Raw genomic sequence first — 22,493 nt, 5'->3', positions numbered from 1 at the left:
ATCCCAGGACCCTGGGATCATGACCTGAGCCGAAGGCAGAGGCTTTAACCCACTGAGCCACCCAGGTGCCCCAAGAAATAGACTTTTATATACATACAATGGCATATTATTCAGCCATAAAAAAGAACAAAATCTTGCCATTGGCAACAACATGGATGGAGCCAGAGAGTATCATGCTAAGGGAAATAAGTCAGTCAGAGAAAGACAGAGATACCTCATGATTTCACTCGTATGTGGAATTTAAGAAACATAAAAATAAAATAAAGGGAAAAAAAGAAAGACAAAACAAGAAATAGCCTTTCTTAAAAAAAGATTTTATTTACTTATTTGACACAGAGAGAGAGCGATCACAAGTAGGCAGAGAGGCAGGCAGAGAGAGAGGGGGAAGCAGGCTCCCCGCTGAGCAGAGAGCCCGATACGGGACTCAATCCCAGGACCCTGGGATCATGACCTGAGCCGAAGGCAGAGGCTTTAACCCACTGAGCCACCCAGGCGCCCCAACAATATGAGTCTTAATGCTTTGTTTAATGGACGCATTGCATATGTTCCTCCTCTTGGACATGTCTGTGAAAGACGTTCAATGTGTATACCCACTCGTCTTTCAAGTGCATGCGAAGAGAACTTCGTAGCTTCCCTGTCTAAAATACAGCAGACGACTGCTTGTGTAGGGGCTTCCTGGGCTCTCCTTCATCTGCCCTAAGTGACACACAAAGAAAACGGGCTCGGTGATCCAACGTTGGCAGGAAGCTGGGTGAGAAGTGCTTCAATAAAGCTCTTTTTCGGTTTCTCGTTGAGAATCGGCTTCAGGCTCCAACCTGGTGAGGAAGCAGATGGTGTCAGGTGGCTGATTAAGGAGCCAGGTTCAGGAAACTGTGATGTTTTTTCTCAGCAGGCTCCCAGGAATGACAAATTTTCAGTGGAGGCATTGATTGATGAACGAGGACCAGTCGCTTCGGCAGCTCCAAGTAAATGCACTTGGAAAGTAGTTTGTAGACCACTTTTCAAGCTTTGTTCATTTCCACAAAGGCTTTTCAAAGATTTAACTTGGGAGCAGGCATTGTATCAGGAGCAAGGGGTACAAAATTAATAAGCCATGGTGCCTGTTCTCAAGGATTTTCCAGGCTACAAATCAATCCTAAAACCTTACGATACATGGCGTGGCATTGAAGTGGGGGGATTTACTTCCGAGGGGCCCGATGAAGATGTCAGAGAGGAGGGCGTGCCTGAGTGGGGTTTTGAAGGGTCGATAGGAGTTTCCAAACATTTTATATAGAAGGGGACTTCTAGAATTTTCCATTTGTAATTATGGATGCATTTTCATTAAGACTAACATGTTCCATCCCTCCGAGTGCTGATTTAATTCAGAGAGCTTCTGGATTTTATATTTAAACACTTGCTGGGTGTAAAGCACGGTGATATAGTATCATAGAGTCCATCCTATGCTGGTAGGTCGTATGTAGTGAGTCATTTAACCCCACGAGTAAGTCAGCTAATTAGCATGACCTCCATTTCACGGATGAGATGGCTAAGGTTCAGAGAAACCTGGTGTCCTACTCAAAGTCCTGCGTTTTCCAGGCGGAGAACCAGGATTCTGACCCAGGATGGTATGGTGTCAGAGTCTGGTGTTTTTTCTTCCTTGATTTGATGAATTTTAGCGGCTGCCTCTTGGCCAACAGCTCATGGTGCCCATCATTTTAATTATTGAATGCTCTTCGTTTCTCCATCTGTGATACTAGCTGTATATCTTTCTGGTGTCTGCTGTTCTGTCTTTGGAGATTCCACTGAAAAAAAGGCTCTTTCTGTGATTTTCCTTACCCTAATTTTCCTTAACTGGCAGTTTTTATGGGTTGGGGGGGGATGCTGTATTAGTTTCCTATTGCACAATTTACCGCAAACCCAGTGGCATAAAACACGCGTGTTTTGTCCTGTAGCTCTCAAGGTCAGAAAACCGAAATGGGTCTCCTGGCGCTAAAAGCAAGATGTTGGCGGGACTGTTTTCTTCGTGGAGCTTCTGTGGCAAATCTACTTCCTTATTTTCCACCATCTGGAGGGACCCACACTCCCTGGTTCAGAGCCCCTCCCTCCCCAGAGCCCGCCATGGCCCGTCCAGTCCCCCCATGTGGCAGGGCGGGAAGCTCCTCCTCCCCCTGCCTCCTCCGCATGTAAGGACCCCGTGGTCCCCCTGGATGGTCCAGGATAATCTCTTCCATTTTAGGGTTAGCTCACTGGCACCCTCCATTCTACGTAGCCTAATTTACCTTTCCCCTGAAACGTTCCTAGGATCTAGCAATTAGGAATGGGCATCTTTGTGGGTCACTGTTCTTCTCTCCTCACACCTCCCTCTGGCCCCCAAGGTTCGTGTCGGTCCCACATGCTACAACCATTCACTCTCTCAACATCCCCCAATATCTACACCCATTACAGAAGGGGAATCATTTCTGCAGGGGTGCTTTTCTCTGTCTGCGGTTGTGGAAAAGGTCATTATCTGTCCATAGTAAGAAGCAGCCAGCAACAGGACACCTGCAGAGTAAAAAGTAATGTCCCTCCCGTCCCAGAACTGTGGTCTTGTCGGTCCTTTGTCCAGAGGTAGCAACAACCAGGTTTTCTGTATGTCTTACACTGAGTTTATACATATGTATAAACACACACACAACACGTGTATGTTTATATACATATGAAGGTTTATCATTCATGATAAACATGAGCTAGCACTCCTGTAGTAGATTTTTTTCAGTCTTCTTATGTCCATGTACACACACACACGCACACAACCCCATAGGCTTCCTTTTTTTGTTGTTGTTGTTGTTTTTTGTTTTTTTAAAAAAGGCTGGTCTTCAGTGCTGTATCTGAGTTGTTTCCCATCTTTTGCTCCCCCTAGCTGCCTCGGTGTGTCTGGGGGTGCCACCGTTGGACTTAGCGTCTAGGGGCTGAATTCTTAGCAGTCAGATTCCAGGGGAAGAGCCATCTTACCAGAGAGAAGACAGACAGAATCTGCTCATTTGCACTGATGGGAATAGTTCTAAGGCAGATAAAAGGAAAGATGAGTACCCTTTGAGTGATCTACTGAGTCTCAGGAGGGATGGCTCATTCCAGAAACCCAGTATGAAGGTCCCTCTTGGGTCGGGTTCAGTTGGTGGCTTGCCAGCCAGCATCTGGCCTTTGGTGTGGCTTCTGCTCAGCACATCATTTAGCTCGCTCCGTGCATGCCTGATGCCTAGCTCGTTGGAGCTCAACAGACATTCCTGTGACTAAGCCTGTTCCCTGGCAAATCCTCCCACATGTCACGTGCACGGTGTGTGGCCCCCACGGCAGCTGTGCCGAGCCCTGCCCGAAGTCATTGCACCAGGATGCCCGACGTCTCCTGTAGGTCCTCGAGAGCATGACACCTGCTCTTGGGGTCCCTAGCTGGCTGCACTGGGATGCGCTCTGTCCTAAATGCCCATCTCCCGGCAGCAGTCAGCTTGGCTTTGACAGCCGGTGGCCGCACTGTTTTTCATTTGTTAAAATGTAAAGTTAATTGATTCTAAAGGGTGCTGGCCCCGGTGGTCTGAGCTGATTATCCCCACGTCCTGGTGTGTATAACAGTGATGCCTGTTCTGCCCTCAGGTGAGCTGGACAAAAGGAAACAAACACCCCACACGGTCTGCCAAGTTCAGGGAGCACGTTCTCGCGTCTGCTGTGGGATGGGATGGCGAGGGCTGTTTCCAAAGCCTCGCTGTGCTTCATTAACGGTCATAATTTTGCAGGTCATGGAATCCCATTTGGAATCATCTTTGGTGGAACTGATTTAAATGAAGATGTTAACCACAGAGAAAAAAACGAAGTGATGGGAAAGGTCCTCGAAGAAGCCAGGTAACACGGCTGAGAACCTCCCAGGGGTTAAGCATTTGGGCAGAGTTCACTGAAACCAGGCGATTCAGAAGGGCCACCGTTGGGAGGTTCCCGTCTTACCATAATAAACCCAAGCTCTCTCTCTTTTTTTTTTCATTTCACTTTTTTCTTTCATGTGCACATTTTAATTTTGCCATGAAGAGTCATGGTTAGCAAGTTATTGCTCATGAATAATTGTTCAGTGATGGTTCACATTGGGCCAACCTTCTTAGAAGGTTGGAATTATTAGAATTATTCCCATCAATGCAAATGACCAGATTCTTCCCTTTTTCTCTCTTTTATCCTGCCGGGTCGAAGGTGTGCACTGTAGTCCTCAGAACAGCACACACCGGCTCTGGCCCCATGAGCGCACGCAGCAGGGAGGGGGGGTCACTGTGGGCGTTTGGGGCAGGACAGTCATTCCTTGTGGGGCCATGCTGCACGCCCCCGAGCCTGGCTAGACACTGCATACTGGTGACACCTGCCAGCACTGCAGCTAGAGTCTAACCTGTTACTAGCCCCTGGGGGGGGGGAGTTGTTGCCCCCAGTCCAGAATCCAGAGCCGTGCTCCCCCAATTCTCCTTGTCCGGGCATACTTAGTCATATTTGTACGGCAGTGTGAGCTACAAGGACAGGTGGGGGGAAAATCACCCCCATTCCTGTGTATCGCAAAGATGGTGGTAATACCTAACACAGTAGTAACAGTATAGAAATCCTCTATGTCCGTATGAAAGTTGTTTTAAAAGGCTAAAGAAAATAAAGCAAAACCCAAATAGTCACGGGGACCTAAAGCCAAGAGCTCTTCTGTTCATCAGTGAAGAGGTGACTGGCAGGCTTTCTGGGGTGATTCCACAGAAGGGTCCAGAGGGTGCCACGCAGTCGGTCCCTGCCAGGCACCCCTGGTTTTCTGGGGCACAGAGCGAGTCCTACCCAAGTGTGGAGTCACCCTGAATCCAAAGTTTACCGAGACCCCAGCCTTTCAACTCTTGTAAATCTTTGAATTATTATTAAAAAAAACAAAACAAAACAGGCAATCAATTTTTTTTAATGTGGACAAAATGCTTTATTAATTCTTTAAAAACAACACTGCCCTGAGGCATGATTGGCGTGGAAAAGAGAAGCTGTGTGGAATGAGTGTGAGGACGAGTCTTCATCAGTGAAACCATCATCGCGGTCTGCGCCGTAAACACCTCTATCCCCTCCGAACCTTCCTCCCACACTCCGGTGGTTACTATCCTGATGAGAGCACTTAACACGAAATCTGCCCTCTTTGCAGTTTCGCAAGTGGAAGTTACAGCCGCGGGAGCTGTAGGCTCCAGGGGGTCTCCAGGACCTACTCACCTTGTACAAGGGAAACTTTGTGCCCTTTGCTGAATCCCTTCCTGTTCTCCCCCTCCCCCAGCAGCCACCGTCCTACTTCCTGCTTCTAGAAGTTGGACTATTTTGGATTGTCCTGTCAGGCGGATCGCACAGGATTTGTCCTTCTGTGTCTGGCTTCCTGCGCTGGGCCTCCTCTCCTCCAGGTTCACCCACGTGCTTGCGCTGGCAGGACTGCCTCTTCCTCCAAGGCTCAGTAACGTTCCGGCGTATGTGCTTACTACACTGTCGTATCCGTTTGCCTGTCGGTGGTCGTGTAGGTTGCTCCCATGCCCCCAGTAAAGGGCCAGCCATGCAATGTCTGTGGCTCGTCTCTAGCCCTCTCACGGTTGAGAAGCCCTGGTCAGGGAATCCAGAGCTCGCTGTGTCTTTATGTCACTGGAGCATTCCCGATCCCTTAGACAGGACGCACTCCATGTTCCAGGATGTAGCCCAAGGCAGCCCCCTCTTTTCACCAGGCAGGAGTCAGTCTCGCTCCTGAAAACTAGGATTGCTGTGAAATATCATTCCATTTCAGGACCCTCTTCCTCCTGAGAACTTCCCGGCCATAAATGTGGCCACACAACCTGGTCCGAATAGAGAGTGTGCCCCATGTGCGTGCGCGAGTGTGTGCGTCCGCCGGAGAATCACGGGCAACAAAGGTCGAGTTTGGGTTGATCTTGAAAGGCGATCTGTCATTATAGGTTTTCTCGGTGTTGTCGCTCTCAGACTCTGAAAATTAATTACCTTTGGATTCATGCAGTTTCGCACGGTCTTACGGAAGAAATAATTCTGCTAGGTAGAAACAGTATTGAATTAATTCATCGTACGGTATTGCCGTTAGCATCATTCATTGCATTGTTATTAAAACACATTGATTTTCATTTCGGGGGAGTATTGATGGAAGGCAGTGGGCAAGGAAGTCAGATGAATCATTAGATTTCTTGCCGGACAGTGTACAGTATACTTTTCTGTAAAAGTATTGAACTTATCTCGCCTTATAATGAGTTTCATTTTTAATCAAATACTTTTAAATAGTTACATTTCTCTTATGAGGCTTATTTTTGAACTTTTTTAGTATTTAAAACTTTTTTTTTCTGCATGGTATAGTCCTGAATTTACTTCCATGCCAGCTTTTTGGCTTCTATTGTAGTATGATAAGTATTTGGTAATTATAAATCCAAATTAGGTAAGGAGTCTGAAACTTGTGGATATTTTTTTGGGAAAGATCATCCAGGTGCATTTTAGAAAAATTCAGTATCATCCACAAATGAGCAAAAGAGAGTTTATGTGAAATAAATTGGCTCAGAAATAGTTTCACCATTAGGAAATGCATCCTGACGGGTTAGATCATGTGAATTTGTAGGTCAGGATGGCTCAGTGTCAGTCCTTTCATGTGGTTTTTGAACTATGATGTTCCCAAAGATGTTTTTGACTAAAAAAGTCACCTATGAAGGTGAGGACGTTTTGAAATGGTGATAATTCATCCCAAGTGCAAAAGTGGCAGTTTCACATTTTTTGGTAAGAAATGTGTTATTTTAAATTTCTTTATTTTTTGAAGATTGGTGGGCTCAAAACCCTCTTCAGGGTTGTCTCCTAGGTCGGTGGGTGTAAACCCGGGGCCAGTGTCTGTAGGGAGGGGCCGCAAGGACGGAGGTGTTACCTGCCACCGCGGAATAAGTGGAAATGGCGGCGCTGGCTCCAGCCCTCCCTCTCCCCCGACTCCCGAAACACATCTGTGTGCGCGCTTCCTGAGGAAGACCCTCCCAGGGCTCTCATTCCTCTCTTTGGTCTTCAGCTGTGCCGTAGATCCCCCAGTGTTGGGTCCCGAGCGAACGGGACATGCTGGCAGAAAGGGTGACAGGCCGGGGATAGAGACAGCCAGCCCTGGGCGGGGGTTCCGGAGCTCCCTCTCCTGCACTGGGCCCCGCCGCACCTGCTCTCCCTTCTCCCCCGCTCTGAGCCGCGTCCTGCCGGAACGTACGGCTGGACCCGGCCGCGCTTGCTCATGTGTCCGTCCGTGGGTATTTCTGCCTGCCTGCCGGGTGCCACCGTGACTCCAGGGGGCCAGGGGAGTCACAGCGCGCAGAGCCAGGGGCCAGGCGTTCCCGTGGGAGCAGAGGAGCGGGTTAGCTTCCCACGAGCGCCTCTGGCTGCCCCGTGCGTTTATCTAGAAACAGTGTTATGGGGGGAAGGGCATGTCCTTCTGTCATTGACCCTATTCCCCGCTCCTCCGCTTTTCTCTGCGGATGCTCTGAGCTGATTCTCGTGTCCTCCCAGCCCTCACCAGTTTCGAGCAATAGCTTACTGTCTGGCTCCCATGAGGTGTTCCTGGTTCATCCCCTGGGTACCCGGCCCCACCTCCGGAGACGGCCACTGCTTGATAAACGCGCGCATTAACATTCCCGACCCTTGCGCGTTCGCGGAGCTGTGAGCGCGTCAGCAAGGCCTTCCCTTGCTGAAGCCAGGGGACCGGACAGCCTGTCCTTGGATGTTCCACGTGGATTAACTAAATCCTCTGCTTCTCTCCTGCATGTGGCTCTCTGACTTTTTCCCTGCTTCTCTGACCTTGCATGGAAGGAGCAACAATAAAAAATTGAAATGCAGAGCGCCGTGTGTTTGTTCCTTGCACACACGCTTGTTTTGATGTGACTGGAGGGTGAACCGGAGAGCCGCTGACCGCACGTGATGGAGATGGACGGCACTTGAAATTCAGCCTCTCACCTTGTCTCTCACAATTTGTTCCAAAGAGCTGTTCCCTAGTTAATTGAATTCTGCCCTAATTGTTTTCCTTATTTTTGTTCATTTTACTAGATTTGCTGTCGCTTTCACAGAGTCAATGAAGGAAACGGCGCAGACACAGTGGGTATGTGCTGATTTTGCTGTCATGCTGGCTGAGCTGGGGGGGGTGGAGCTGGAGAGGTGGAGGGGCAGGGAGCTGGGGAGGTGATGGGGGGAGAGCTGGGGAGGCGGCAGCAGTGGTGGGGAGAGCTGGGGAAGTGGTGGGAGGAGAGCTGGGGAGGCGGCAGGGGTGGAGGCTGCATGGTGCTTGGATAGGAACGGACAGTGTTTCTGCCGACACTGCCTGATATGGCCACAAGAGTGTACAATGTCCCCTGTATATTGCTGGTTTTTAATTTGTGCAGATACTCTTTTTTTTTTTTAAGATTTTATCTATTTATTTGAGAGAGAGCATGAGAGAAAAGCGATCAGCAGGAGAAGCAGACTCCTGCTGAGCAGGGAGCCCAATGTGGGACTCGATCCTGGGACTCCAGGATCATGACCTGAGCTGAAGGCAGACGCTTAACCGACTTGAGCCCCCCAGGCGCCCTTGTGCAGATACTCTTAAGACTTGACTGATTTTTTTTTAATATTGCTGCTGAATAGCAGAAACCACCCAGGCGCTGAGTCTTCTAATGTTGTTTTCTCCGTCCACGCTCAGAGTGGGCGATGTCCAGGCTGCGCGCTAAAGGTGGCGGCCCCCCACGTGCACGGAGAGCAGCGATCTTCAGTGGTGCATGTGGCTCCCACACTGGGACTGTTTCCCTGAAGAGCTTGAAGGGCGAGAGGGCTTTGTCGCTCCCCAAGTGGATCGCTTGCTGACTGATGACGTGGGGGCACTGGGCTGAGCTGCTGGGAGGCCGTTCTCAGTGGCGCGTGAGGGGAGTTGTGGCAGAGCCGGCGTCTGCAGCACAGGACGGGCCGGCCCAGGGGCCACTTTGCCCTGGCGACTGTGCTCTCTGCTGCGGAGACCTGCAGGACGCCCTGGTCGCCGGCACCGTGGTTCCCAGTGTGGGGCTGGCTCATCTTTGTGCCCCGGGGATGCCCTGTTTGCCGGCGTCCTTCCTGTCAGGGCACGTTACAGGCTCTGCGCCTTCTGTGTAGAACTTCTGTCTGTCACATCTGGCGCATGGGACTGCCGCGTGGGGGGCGAGGGTGCGGCGGAGTTCTCTGGGGCCTGTGGTCGCTCAGCGAGGCTGCCAGCACTGTGGGCGCGTGGGTCCGCTCGTGCCGGACAGCGCCCGCCTCCTTCACATGAGACGCTCCCTAGGCAGGAACTGGAGGCTGCATTTTTCAGGGCAACTTAATAAACCGAAAATCTCCAGATGATAAATGACAGGCTGCTGGTTTTCTGTTGGACCCACGGGGCTGTCTGGGAGGTGTAGGAGTGGGGCTCCCTCTCTCTGGGCCCCACAGGGTCAGCCCATTTGCATCATAACACACCCTTTCCCTTCCTCACCTCTGGGAACGCAGGGAAACCACGGACCCTTTCTCCTAAGGACTGCAGGAGCCCTGTCTGAGCCGGTCTTTGATCATCTGCACACCCCTTGTAGTTAAAAAAAAATCACTTTAAGATCTCCTTGATGAAGCCATAAAAAATTTTAATTTGATCAGATATTGGCCCAGAACACATGCATTTTGCACGTTCGGTGTGACGGCCCAGGGAGAGTGCGTGCGACGCGTGCCGCCTTCTGAGTGAGGCGTGGTGCTTACCCGGAGGAAAGGCTCTCGGGGGCCGGAGCCACAAACCCAACCCAATACGTCTTCCCCCAATTTTGTATCCGAAAGCGTGACCGGCAGACAAACCGGTGACGTGGATGTGGGCATTTGTTACCCCGCTTCTTAAAAATGAGTGGATCGAGCCAGTCCCATGAAGCAGAGCCCCCGGTGGTCTTTGTGGCCAGCGATAAGCGCATGGCATTTTGTTGAGCGAAAATGGGAACTCTGCAAACGCACCCCCTGGTCGCCAGCCTCCCCGGGCAGGAGGACCTCCCTGGTGCGATCAGTGGTCCGATGCACAAGCGGGATTGTTGTGTTGGTGCACTGTGAGGACACGCTTTGTCATGTGGGAGGTCTGCACGGCTCCGTGAACCGTGTTTTCCCAGTGACTGACAGCGCGACGGAGCCCTGCGTCAGGACGGGATCTGTCCGAAGCGCGAGCTGGACACATGGGCTCCGGTGGGGCAGAGCGTGACATGAGTTCAGGGTCCCTCTCGCGTCTAAGTTTAGGACGTTACCACTTGTTGAGTTCTCGGGTAAATGCCCAAGAGTAACACCTCCAGTGATCCGAAAAGGCTTGCCCCTTCCCAGTGAGCGATCAGCGAGATGCTGGCTTTTCTTTACGTAGCTCAGCCGGCACTCGTCGGATGGAGCGGCTGGTGTGGGGATCCAACGGTCTTAGCCAGACGTGAAAGGAGGCTTTGACCTGTCAAAGTGGCTGGTCCTTGTCCTTCCCCCAAGCGTCTCCTTCTCATTTGTCACCTTTGTCTGCTGACCTTAGGACCCTCCCAAGCCGGTATAGATGGGTTCGCTTACTGTATCGGCTATTTTTGTTCTATAACAAACCTCACCAAATACACTGCCTTAAATCACACACTTCCCATCATTCTTGGTGTTGCCCGGGTCAGCTCAGCCAGGCTGGGGGGTCTGGGTGGCCTCCAGGTGCCGTGGCCGGGCCTTTGTGGGGGGCTGGGGACAGCCGCGGACTCTCTCCACGGTCTCCGTCCCCTGTGAGGCTCTGCACCAGGGAGAAAGCCTTTTTGGAACTTGTGCTTGAGTAATAGTTTGCTCCTGTCTCCGTGGCCAAGCAAGTAGAGGAGTGCGGGTACAGCCGGCCTCGTAAGGGGAGGGGCTTCCTGTCCCTGCAGGGACACGGACGGACAGACGCAGGAAGGGAGTTCCTTGGTGCTTGTCTGTGCCTTCACCCTATGTGGTCGAGAGCTCCTTGAGGACAGGCACAAAGTGGGGTTCACTGTGCATCCCCAGAGGGTAACACATCCTTGTGTTCAACAGATATTCGCTGAATTGAATTTACCAGGGACAGACCCTTCTTTAGAACTTTTTAGGACAGAAATTTCCACGCATAAGTGAAAGCGGCAAGAATAGAAGCGTGCCCCGTACCCAGCCCCTGCTCACGTTCTTCCGTTCTTAACCTCCTGTCATTGTCCCCCTTGCACGTGGACACACACAGATGCACACACTTATATTCTGGAATATTTTTGTTAAAGTTTGCTCTCGTGCCATTGTACCTGTAAGTGCAGTTTGACAAGGATTTTTTTAACCTAAGTACTAGCTTCTGGATGCATTTTGTGTGGGAAGACCGTAGCATATAAGGAAGAAATAAAGTGGGACTCAAGAATAATAACATGATTTAAGATTTTTGTCAATAAATTTTGGAAGAACTCGAGTGAAGGAATTTGGGAAGGGAGAAGAGTGGACTCTGAGTCCCAGACGCACTGAATTGGAGCGGAGTACGGGACTCCGGTGGCGATGGGACCGCAGCTGCCGTGTGTGGCTGGCCTCGGGAGAGGGCGCCCTTGGAGGGCCAGAGCCTGGGTCACGGGTGCAAAGTGCCGGCCGACCGCGCAGGGTTCTTCCTCCCCGAGCTTCACTGTCATAGGCAGCGACAAGGGAACCGGCCCGAGTGCACAGAGCAGGCCCAGTCCGGGCAGGGGGCACCGTAGCAGTGATGACGCGCCCATAGAAGGGCCGGTTGATGTCTCGGAGCCAGGTCCAACCCTGGCTGTCACTCGGGTTCCCAGACGGGCTGGGTGATCCTGGGTCAGGGCTCTCTCTTTTCAGAAAGATACTTTTCCAAGTATCTGGCAAAGCATTTAAAAAAAAAAAATTGAGCAGGCGCCGAAAGTTCAGTCTGAGGTGATGATGTAAGGGATTATAATAAAAGCTAATGATAAGGAAAGGGTGTTTGTGGTTTAGAGTTTACAGCGGCGGGCGCTGGTTACCAGATTCCAGTGTGAGCCAGGGTTTTTAATACGGCGTGTGTCCTTTTGTTGGTGGAGGATTTTTCAGTAAAGTTCTGCTCAATACCTTTATCTGATTATCTTTTACAAATACAGTGTACGTATAAATAATGTAAAGCTTCATTATTCAGCCACACTTATATAATTATTTTAGATGGATTTTTGTAGAGAGATGATTTTTGCTTATGTGTTCTGCACAGCGATGTTTCTTGAGTAATTAAGTTTAGCTCTTCATTACCGAATTGCCAGCTTTTGTTTTTAATTCTGTGTTCTTTATTTTAGGGCGCAGGCCTGACTCAGGGTGTTGCTTAGTTAATCCCACCTAATTACTGTCAAACCAGAATCAGATTTCAGTAATCCCAGATTAGAGAGAACTCACTGACGGTTCTTCTACTCGTGCTTATGGTTTATTCTAGGGAAGTCGTAGACTTTATCAGACTAAAATCAGCCACATCGTAGAGCTGTGTAGGGCAAAGGCACCCTTGCCTTCTCCCCCTCGGAGTCAAGCCGTTCTACCCTCTGGTCATTGATCTGACAGGATCGCCTGCCAGAGTAGCTTACCCAAGTTGAGCATCTGTCTTTGCTGGAACTTCACTCTGTAGGCTTGACTGATTGGTCGGCTGCCCACGGGGCTGATGCCGGTGTCCAAGTGGACAGATGCCAGTCGGCTCCAAGGCCCCACCCTAAATCTCGTGGGTGGTCTTTGTGGTATGGCCGGTTCGCACCCAAAGACCAGTGATTGGGACCGGCCCCGCCTAGACGAAGAGGCTGTGTCAGGTCTCACAGAGGTTACTTCCCAGAGGTGTGGTGAAAAGGCCAAGTTCTTTGTTGCACACTGTCTGTATCCAAAATCTTATTTCAACATGTGATCAATGTAAAAATGACTAATGAATAGTTCGTGTATCTGTGTATTTTTTTTTTTTTTTTTGCATCGGGTCTTCAATATCCAGTGTACCTTTTGCACTCGGGCACGTCTCTGTTCAGACCAGCCCTGGTTCAGGGGCTCTGTGGTCTCATGTGGCTGGAGGCTGGCGCACTGGTCAGCCCCGCTCTGGGTGAACAAGTGCGGGATGACCTTTCAAGATCGCTCAGACGAGTGCTCACACAGCATCGGGCGGTGGGAGACACCTTAAAGGAAGTGCCCCCAGAAGGGGCTTCTTGGGTCTGCCCTGGGTCCCCTTCAGCCCTCTGAGAAAGCCAGGGCGCTCCTCTGGGGGCTGCTTGTGGCCCCCACCTATCTCTGGCTGACTGCACCCATTAGTTTGATTGGATTTCAATAACAGTGGCTTTGTGTTGTCTCTTTGAATATGAAATGCCTTTGTTTGGAATTGTCCTTGCTTGTTTACTGTTGTTTCTATCAGCCTAAACACGAGGTCTCTGCTGCTCTGGGAAGGGTAGGGTCGCCTGGGTCCCTCACCAGCTCTGCGGGCGGCATCCGTAGTGTTCATCACGCAAGTGCAGCACCGGTCGTGTTTTGGGAAAAGCCTGCTCTGCTGGTTTGTGAAATTATAACCTTGATTTGGCATTTTTAGGAATCTAATTCTTTACCCACTGCTAACTTTGATGTATGCCTTATGGAAATGGAAATCTAGTCTGCACAGGGTGTTGGCTTCTTGTGACGGTACGTAATAGACCTTCAGCATGCAAATCTGGGTTCGAAGTAAAGATTTCTTTCTCTGAATTCACCAGACTTTCACCACAAAATGTGACTACTTCACAAGGATAAAAAAAGTAAAGCAAATTAGGTATATATCGTAACGGAAGGCTCTTCTCTCCGCAGAAGCAACGATCTTGGGGCGCCTGGGTGGCTCAGTGGGTTAAACCTCTGCCTTCGGCTCAGGTCATCATCCCAGGGTCCTGGGATCGAGCCCCGCATTGGGCTCTCTGCTCAGTGGGGAGTCTGCTTCCCCCCTCTCTGCCTGCCTCTCTGCCTACTTGTGATCTGTCAGACAAAATCTTTAAAAAGAAAAAAAAAAAGCAACGATCTTGGGTTTACTAGGTCTTCATTGGGTTCAGACCCCCACAGGCCTGCAGAAATTTCAACTGCACTGTCGACCCGCTTTTTCTAAGAAGTACTCTGCTAACAGGACTTTCTCCAAATTCGAATATTTATTTATGAGTTAGCTGGTTCTTTAAACATCTTGAGTTTGAGTAAACATTGCTTGAAGTGGTTATCAAATTCGAGAAAGCATGAGGATATCCAGAATGGCCCATCTGTCCTCTTTGCCGAGGTTAGCGCTGAGCTCAGCCTTCTGGCGTTGTTACGTTTTAGAGATTTTTTTTTTTTTTTTAGTTTGGAGCTGGTGCATCCCTGCCTTCTGGGGTGACAGTGTTGTGTGTCGCCTCGGCACTCGTTAAAGAAAAATAACTTTCTCGAAGTGGTTTATAGGAGGCCCTAGCTAAAGTGTGTTTTTACTTCAGTGTGCGTATGTACTCATCCAATTTCTTTTGGAAATTAAAACGCAGAAAGCAAGACAGTTCACAGGCGTGTTGGCGGCACAGGTGAGCTCCCAAAGCCCACACAGGTGTGAGCGCCGGCCCCTCGCAACGAGCCGCGCGCCGACTAACCGCCGAACTCTGCGCACTGCCCGTGTGTCCTGCGAACGCCCATCTCCTCCCCTGCATGGCCCGCGGCTCTGACCCGCCTAGCCCTGGGAGCCACACTGGCAGCAGTGGGAACACAGACCACAGCTTTGGTTCTGGCGCCCACCCAAATGGAAACTCACCACCCTTCGGCTCACGGGGCTTCGGCCTTCGGGGCCCTCCTTGTCTGCGGCCCTCCCCGCAGACGCCGCAGGAGAAACTCAGGGACCCATCGTACCCAAGGAAGCTAATCATTTTTAATAGCTTCTATTAAGATTGGCTTTCCTCCGAGATTTCCTGATGGAACTGGAAATGTTCTTTGCATTTTTCTTCCCCAAATGAGATCCCTGGAAATTGAGTAGTTTTAATGTAACTCAAAGAGTGGGAAGCTTGTCAGTTCCAGAGCGCAGCCCCCGACCCGCGTTCACACGATCATGACCAGGGCGCGCAGACGTCTGGAGTGAGCAGAACTGCTTCGATTTCATCAAATCACCAAGGCACAGAACAGCTGGGGTGTCCCGGGGGGGATGCTTTTGAATAATATCAATAATCCCCAGTTATTTACTCCATAGGTTTAACTGTTTCTTAAAAAAAGAAATCTTCCCTCTAGTGTTCCCGTCGGCGTCCCTAGTTGTGGCGTTGCCGCCAGCTTTGGAGCCCAGGGCCCTGGATCCTGATCCAGTCCTGGAGACTCTCCTTGTCCCATTCATGTGTTTTTCCTTTTCTCTTTTCTTTCCTTGCTTAAAAAGCAATTTCTAAGGGAACAGTGGGAAGAGAAGGAAGAGAACCACACCCCCTGAAAAAGCCCCAACTCCTGTGCGTTTTTTTGGCATAGGTATGTTTTGAGAGCCTGCCACATGCGAACCTGGATTGTTCGAAAGCAGTTTGTAGCTCTTTTCAAAGTCCTTTTTAACAAAGCCGTCCTCAGATACTGCGTTAGAATTTCAAAAAAACTAGTACTTTTGTCACCCATAGGTCCTGCGATCGTATGTATATTTCAAAACACTGGCTGTGGTTTCTACTTACAGAGCTTCGTTTCCGAAGGTCATACAGGTGTTAAAAATGGGGGATCTGTGTGATGTTTCTGTGACTCCGTTCTAAAAACGCATGTATTAGCGTCTGGGTCTGTTAGACGGTCACGTGTATCTGTAAGTATCTCTCCCACAGGACACTGGCTTTTCCTGTCTAGTAATGGGCCAGATTAGGTAACGGTTTCTCACGCACACAGTGGAGCAGCCTCTGCCCCCACCCCCGCACACTCACGCACACACGCGCATGCACACACAGCCTCTCTTTTTCACTTTCCGCATCGATGAGCTGATCTTGCAAGAGAACTGATATACAAGAGTTTTGACTCTTGCATTTCAAGGCAAGAGAAACAATAAATATTGAGAAAAGAAAGCTAATTTGTATTTAGAGCATTTTGCTTTTCGAAATCGGTATGAGCCAGCTGGCTTTGCCAGTTTTCTTTTATTGTAAAGATTAAAAATAAACCAGGTCCAGATTTTTTATACTGTAACTCTATTTTCTTGACTTACTAGGATGAGATCTTAAAATATCCATAACATGTTTTAAACGTCCATATCGGACTTGATACTTATTTTCTCACAGTTTGAGTAGATTTAAGGAAAATAATGCTCTAAGATATGTAAGACTAGCTGATAAATCCAGAAATTTCCACAGAGAGTCCATTTATTCTGCTTATGGATGTAAGACACCAGTTCCATTAATTTGTGTTTGTTTCAGAAGGAATGTTCCTGAAGGGAGCACTGTGGCTTGTGCAGTTCTAACTGCAGACAGAGCTCATTTCTAACGGAAACAGAGGCAAGGCAAAACCCCCATTATGCCCTCCCTTAATTAATCAAATCTGTGTAGAATTACATTGAATCTGTTTTTGTCAAATGCTGGTGTTCACTTTCAAGTTTAAATACCAGGCTGCTGGGTGTTTCCGGTGTGTGAGCATGCTTCCCGGGGGCCAGTTGAAGCAGCAGCGCCCCATCCTCCTCTGCACACCAGTAAAAGTCTCTCCAGCTTTCCAGTGAGAGTGGAACTACACAAAATGGGACGTTAGGGCTCTGGACTTCAATTTCTAATTTCAAGTTGTGACTATTAGCCATATTTTCCATTAAAATTAACCTTTTTTCTTGCTAGTAGGGAGGAGAGTTTAAATTTTTTAAGGCTTCCTATCTTAAGGGCATTTTAAAAGGGGGTGCATCTGCCCTGCGTGGTGAAAGGAGGCGGCCGTTCCAGGCGTTAGGGGCCTCAGATGCGGAATGGGGCATGAAGGACCCGAGCGAGGCGGAGATTCCAGTCTGTGCAGGGAGTCGCAGTCCACTGCCCTGAAAATGGCCCAGGGCCTCACCTCCAGCCCCTTTCCTCTCCTCCCTCGGCCTCCTGTCCCTCCTAACTCCTTCCGCACGGGCGGGGGCTGGGCGGATAGTCTTTCCATTCAAGGATCTGTGTCCTCAAACCAGGGTTCCCACACGTCTCCCCCAGCTTCTGCACGCGATGGACAGGCTCCCCACGGGCTCTGCCATCGGCGTGTTCGCTGTCTGAGCGTCCCTAACTAACGCGTAACCATACAGCCGTCCGCACGCATCACGCCTAACCTAAGGGGCCTCTATGTGCTGCTTACCTCAGAGATGCATTTTTATGGGCTAACCCCCATTAAAAGCGGAAGGAACTTTTGCTCTTAGAAAGTAACTAGTGTGGGAGCAGCTGCACGGATGATCCTTCGTGACGTGTTCCCAGGTGGTTTATTTTAGAGCCTGCATTTTATTTCTAAAACGCAGCTGTAACGGACTACCCAATTTACTTTTTGTCCTTTTTCCTTTCTTTTCAAAAGCCACATGCCAGGGGGAAGATCTACGTCCAGAGTCAAGGTAAGAATTTTTAAATTTATGTATTTTTAAAGACGAGTCCTTCTAGAGCTGTGCTCGGACTTGTTTGTGGTGAAATCCTACAGGGCCTTAGATTTGCCTCCTAATAGTTAGTAGGACGGATGGACCTATTATCTCCTAACGTGAAGGTAAAGGACAGCTACAGCGACCTTGTACAAGGACAACTTGTAATACAGGTCATTTACCAGTTTCAACCGGTAGAAGTACAGTGTGCTCCCTCGGGGGCGTGTTTACAGAGCCTCCTGCGCCAGCCTCATCCCTTCCTGCCCTCACCCAAGCAGTCCCTCCCCAACAGTGGCCTCCACAGCCCTTGGGGAAGCCCGCAGCACGTGAACGCAGTGAGGGGAACGCTGTGTTCCTGTTGAAACAACAGGAGTCCCGGGAAGAAGCCACTGCAGCGGGGACACGGACCCGCCGCGAGGCTGGGTCAGTGCGGGTGCAGAGGCCGGAGGCCCGCCTCAGCTGCTCCGCACCTTATCGCGGGGGGACATGCTCGGGGGTTTTGGTGAGACACGAAACAGAACCACTTAACTCCGTATGTGTGTATAAAAGGAGTCTCCGGGTGTGAGCGCGGGTGCTGTCGCGGCCTGACTCCTAGCCGAGGGCCCCGTAGGCGCCCCCAGGCAGGCAGGCATGGGCTCGGCCACAGCCTCTATGACCTACACCCCGAGCCGCTGTGAACACCACTTAACCTATGTGGGCCTCGGTTTCTGGCTCGATACACTGGGGGACTCTGCCTCGCGGGGTGTTCAGGGGTCCCGGGGTGTGTGGGCTGCACCCACCCAGGGTCTGTGCCCAGGGCGGGCCTGCAGTGCACACTCGCTAACTAGTACGAAAGCGAGTCATCCGTGTCGTTGGGTGTGGGTGACAGTCTCGAAGGTAAGCTGCAGAGAGGGCTCCATGACTTAATTCACACATCCTGACACTTCAGATGTTTCCCGTTGTCACGGTAAGCTGTTAAGTGTCGTCTGAGTGCCTACATCTTCAATGTTCCGTTCAGAACTTTAAACTTAAATCTGGTCAAGGAGATGCCCAGGATAGCAGGCCGTCCTGTGTGATGCGGGGAGGGCCCAGACTAGCCATTTTAAGCAGAGACGTAATTCGTACGTGCGGCCGTGACGCAGAAGCCAGCCGCCTCTGGTAGAGACGCGGCTGGCCCACCCAGCCATGCCCACCCAGCCATGCCCACCCAGCCATTCCTCGCTTTGGACCCGCGGGCTCCCTTGGAATGTCCTGTGCGGGGGGGATGAACAGGCGTGCACAAGGCACTCGGAACCTTGAGCTCTTCGTAAGAACCACGTAGGAGACCATTATTTGCACGTGGACACAAGGTAGCGGGTTGCATCTAATCAACGTGGCCGCTCTTTCTCTCCTTCGACCCAGGGGTCGTGACCGTACCAAACGCCGCCTTCAGCTGGGACACCTTCCTCCACCGTTCAGGTGAGACATTTTGACCAGGGGGCTTGCTGTCCAGTGGCGAGGTACATGGGGTACTCCCGGGGTTTGGGAGAAGAGTTCTTCAGGTCAAAGGGAACAAGGTGCGGGGGAGTGGGAACTGGGACCCGGGTACCCTGGCTTCTCTGTTCCCGGAGACATCATGAGTGTCTCTTCCTTGGGAGCATGGGAAAAAGAGCGGGTTTAGAGAAGGATTTTTCATCCGTTGTGGGTTCAAGTCTTCTGTGAGATATGTGTATATACGTGAATATTTTCTGTTTCCTCCGGTTTACCTATTTTCTTCTAGATTATCCGTTTTTCATTAATGGTTAGCACTGAGCCCTGACCAAGAAATCTTTGCCTGCTCAAAGTCCACAGAAGGCTTTTCCCTATTTCTTTTCCTCCATAAGTGTTAATGTTTTCGCGCTTTCATTTGGATTTTAACCCATCTGAAATTTTTGCATGTGATATGAGATAGGGATCAAAATCCCTTTCTTCTTGCACGTTGTGCTAGTATCGTTCACTGAAAATGTTTTTCTTCGCTGAATCGCTCTGCCGAAAAGCGGGTCAGCACGTGAGTGTCCGCCGTCCGCACGCCTGCCCTCGGCTGACGTTGCGCTCTTCTCGCTGCGGGTTTGCAGAACGTTGAGCTGGCGCTGTGAGTCGGTAACCCGGCTTAGCAGCTGTTGCGTCTATCAGTACGTTTCCACCCACCTGTCAATCTCTAATAAAACCCCACTGTATTGATCTGCAGAAGAATTTAGGGAGAATGGAGATCTTAAAGTCCATGAGAACATGATCTGTCTGTCCACTTTTTTGTCTCATTTACCCTCATAATGATTTGTACAAGTCTGTTTTTTTAAAACAGGGGCACCTGGGTGGCTTAGCCAGTTAAGCATCTGCCTTGGTCTCAGGTCATGATCTCAGCCCACATGGTGCTCCCTGCTCAGTGGGAAGCCTGCTTCTCCCCTTCCTCCTCTTCCCCCTGATCGTGCTCACTCTCTCTCAAAAAATTATTAAGGATTTTATTATTTTTGATGCTACTCTAAAGGTTTTTTAAATTTTGTTTCTGAATTGTTTGTTGCCAGTATACAAAAATAAAATTGATTTTTTACATTATATCCTAAAATCTTATGAATTTATTAATTCTAATCAAAAATCCTTTGTAGTATTGAGTTCTACAGACTTATTTGACTAACCCTTTTTTAAACACATTGATATGTAGTGATGCAGGTGCTACATACATTTCAATCTTCATACATTTGCCCAGTTTTTTTTTTAAACATACTATAAAATTTGCCCATTTATTTTTTAATTAACATATAATGTATTATTTCCCCTGGGGTGCAGGTTCATCAGTCTTACACAGCTCACAGCACTCACCGTGGCACGTGCCCTCCCCAGTGTCTCTCACCCAGTCACCACATCCCTCTCACCCCCCTCCCCTCCAGCAACCCTCAGTTGGTTTCCTGAGATTAAGAATCTCTTATAGTTTGTCTCCCTCTCTGGTTTCGTCTTATTTCATTTTTCCCTCCCTTCCCCTGTGAACCTCTGCCTTGTTTCTCAAATTCCTCGTATCAGTGAGATCATGTGATAATTCTTTCTCTGACTTATTTTGCGTAGTATTCCATTCTGTCTATGAACCACATCTTTTTTTTTTAATTAATTAATTTATTTATTTGACAGAGATCACAAGTAGGCAGAGAGGCAGGCAGAGGGAGAGGAAGGGAAGCAGGCTCCCTGCTAAGCAGAGAGCCCGATGTGGGGCTCGATCCCAGGACCCCGAGACCATGACCTGAGCCAAAGGCAGAGGCGTAACCCGCTGAACCACTCAGGCTCCCCTGAACCACATCTTATCCATTCATCTGTTGATGGACATCTAGACTCTTTCCATAGTTTGGCTGTTGTGGAAAATGCTGCTATAAACATTCGGGTGCACGTGCCCCTTCGGATCACTACGTTTGTATCTTTAGGGTAAATACCCAGCAGTGCAATTGCTGGGTCATAGGGTAGCTCTATTTTCAACATTTTGAGGAACCTCCATGCTGTTTCCCCGAGTGGCTGCACCAGCTTGCATTCTCACCAACAGTGCGGGAGGGTTCCCCTTTCTCCGCATCCTCGCCAGCATCTGTCATTTCCTGACTTGTTAATTTTAGCCATTATGACTGGTGTGAGGTGGCATCTCACTGTGGTTTTGATTTGTGTTTCCCTGATGCCGAGTGATGTGGAGCACTTTTTCACGTGTCTGTTGGCCATCTGGATGTCTTCTTTGCAGAAATGTCTGTTCATGTCCTCTGCCCATTTCTTGATTGGATTATTTGTACTCTGGGTGTTGAGCCCTGGTTGTTTTCCATGGAACACCTGAAACCAGTCTCTGGGTTAGATCACTGATGCCCTTAGAGCTTTCATGCGTAATTGTCTCCTGAGAAGGCAGCATCAATGAGCATATCCCAGTATCTTTAAATACAGGAAGTTTTCTCGCCCACCCATGAGCCCCATAAATGTATGCTCTTGGGGACTCTCATGGCCCTACAGGCCGACCAGCCCAGTCATTCTGCTGAGGGTGTGGGAAGAGCTGCCACTGACTCACCAAGCGCAGTGTAAAGTGTAAGAACTCTTCTGTTCCACCCCCCACTGTTTCTTGTGAGGGTCGACGTTGTAAGGGTACTGTTGGAGGGAAAGGGGGGCTCTGACGTTGCAAGCCTGACATAAACTTCAGAGAGGAGCTGAAAATGCAAATCACAGCCCTGTCTGCAAACTCGCAGACCCCAAGCCCGTTCCCTCTCTGGAAACATCAGACAGAAACCAACCCCCCCCACCACCTACTGTAGATCAACGTTAGGGTCCACTTGAAAACGAAAATTTCCAAGCATTTTATAGAAACCGTTTTCCAAGTGCATCCATCAGCCTCAGTCGGGGCCAGCAGCAGGGCTGTTCCCCATGTCACGGAGGAACCCCCACTGCCCCAGTGCTCTGTCGCGCTGGGACGCGCAGGCCATTACTCAGATCCAGCCGGGCCCGCTGGAAATCGCCTGTCGGGAGGTTATTTTAGCTTCTATATATCATGGGATGCTGCTGGCGCTGTGACGAACAGTCATAATTTCCAAAAGGAGAGTGATTTCTCATCAAGCCTGTAGTCTCTGGTTGATTGTTTCATTGGTCTTATTATGGAGTGATTAACGGGACAGCAGTGGGATGGGCAAGACTCCTCAGACCTGCTGGCCGGCAGCTCCACCTTCACGGGCGTAGTTAGAAGCCGTGACCGTGGCCGGAACCCGTGGCAGAGGGAGGCTGGTGGTGTCACGGTTGCCGGCTCAGCTGGTCCTGGTGTCTGGTGGAGGCAGAATTAATGGGTGTCTCTGGGCTTTATGAGCAGGTGTCTGTTCTCATTTGCGGGGTCGTTCATCTTTCTCATCTTCTGGACTCTGGAGATGGACGGTCTTCCCCACCCATCCTCGATCTCAGCCTGGCCTCCGGGGCCCGTGACTGATTTGTCACTTCCACTTTGAGCTTCAGACAGTGAAAACAGAAAACCCGGTGAATTCAGCGCAGACTCCTAGCCCTCAGACACTCAGCCCCTGCATCGTCC

The 22,493-nt window shown here is 50.0% G+C and overlaps 1 protein-coding gene across 3 annotated transcripts in view; it reads left to right on the top strand.

Moving 5' to 3' along the window:
- The window catches only part of LOC111156554 (glycosyltransferase 1 domain containing 1), an 82,743-nt gene that overhangs the window by 18,688 nt on the left and 41,562 nt on the right, over positions 1-22,493 (top strand). For 2 of the 3 annotated variants that reach the window (XM_022517533.1, XM_022517531.1), the window contains exons 3-6: positions 3,747-3,852; positions 8,041-8,092; positions 17,416-17,452; positions 18,854-18,910. In XM_022517533.1, coding sequence (XP_022373241.1) covers positions 3,747-3,852; positions 8,041-8,092; positions 17,416-17,452; positions 18,854-18,910 — 252 coding nt within the window. The remainder of the gene's footprint in view (positions 1-3,746; positions 3,853-8,040; positions 8,093-17,415; positions 17,453-18,853; positions 18,911-22,493) is intronic. The other variant, XM_022517532.1, reaches the window with a different exon arrangement.

The sequence above is a fragment of the Enhydra lutris genome, unplaced genomic scaffold (genome assembly GCF_002288905.1).
Source record: "Enhydra lutris kenyoni isolate GAN:26980312 unplaced genomic scaffold, ASM228890v2 scaffoldscaffold46, whole genome shotgun sequence".
NCBI classification, from domain to species: Eukaryota; Metazoa; Chordata; class Mammalia; order Carnivora; family Mustelidae; genus Enhydra; species Enhydra lutris.
The sequence above is the reverse complement of the archived record's forward strand: the minus strand, read 5'-3'. Positions and strand labels throughout refer to the sequence as shown.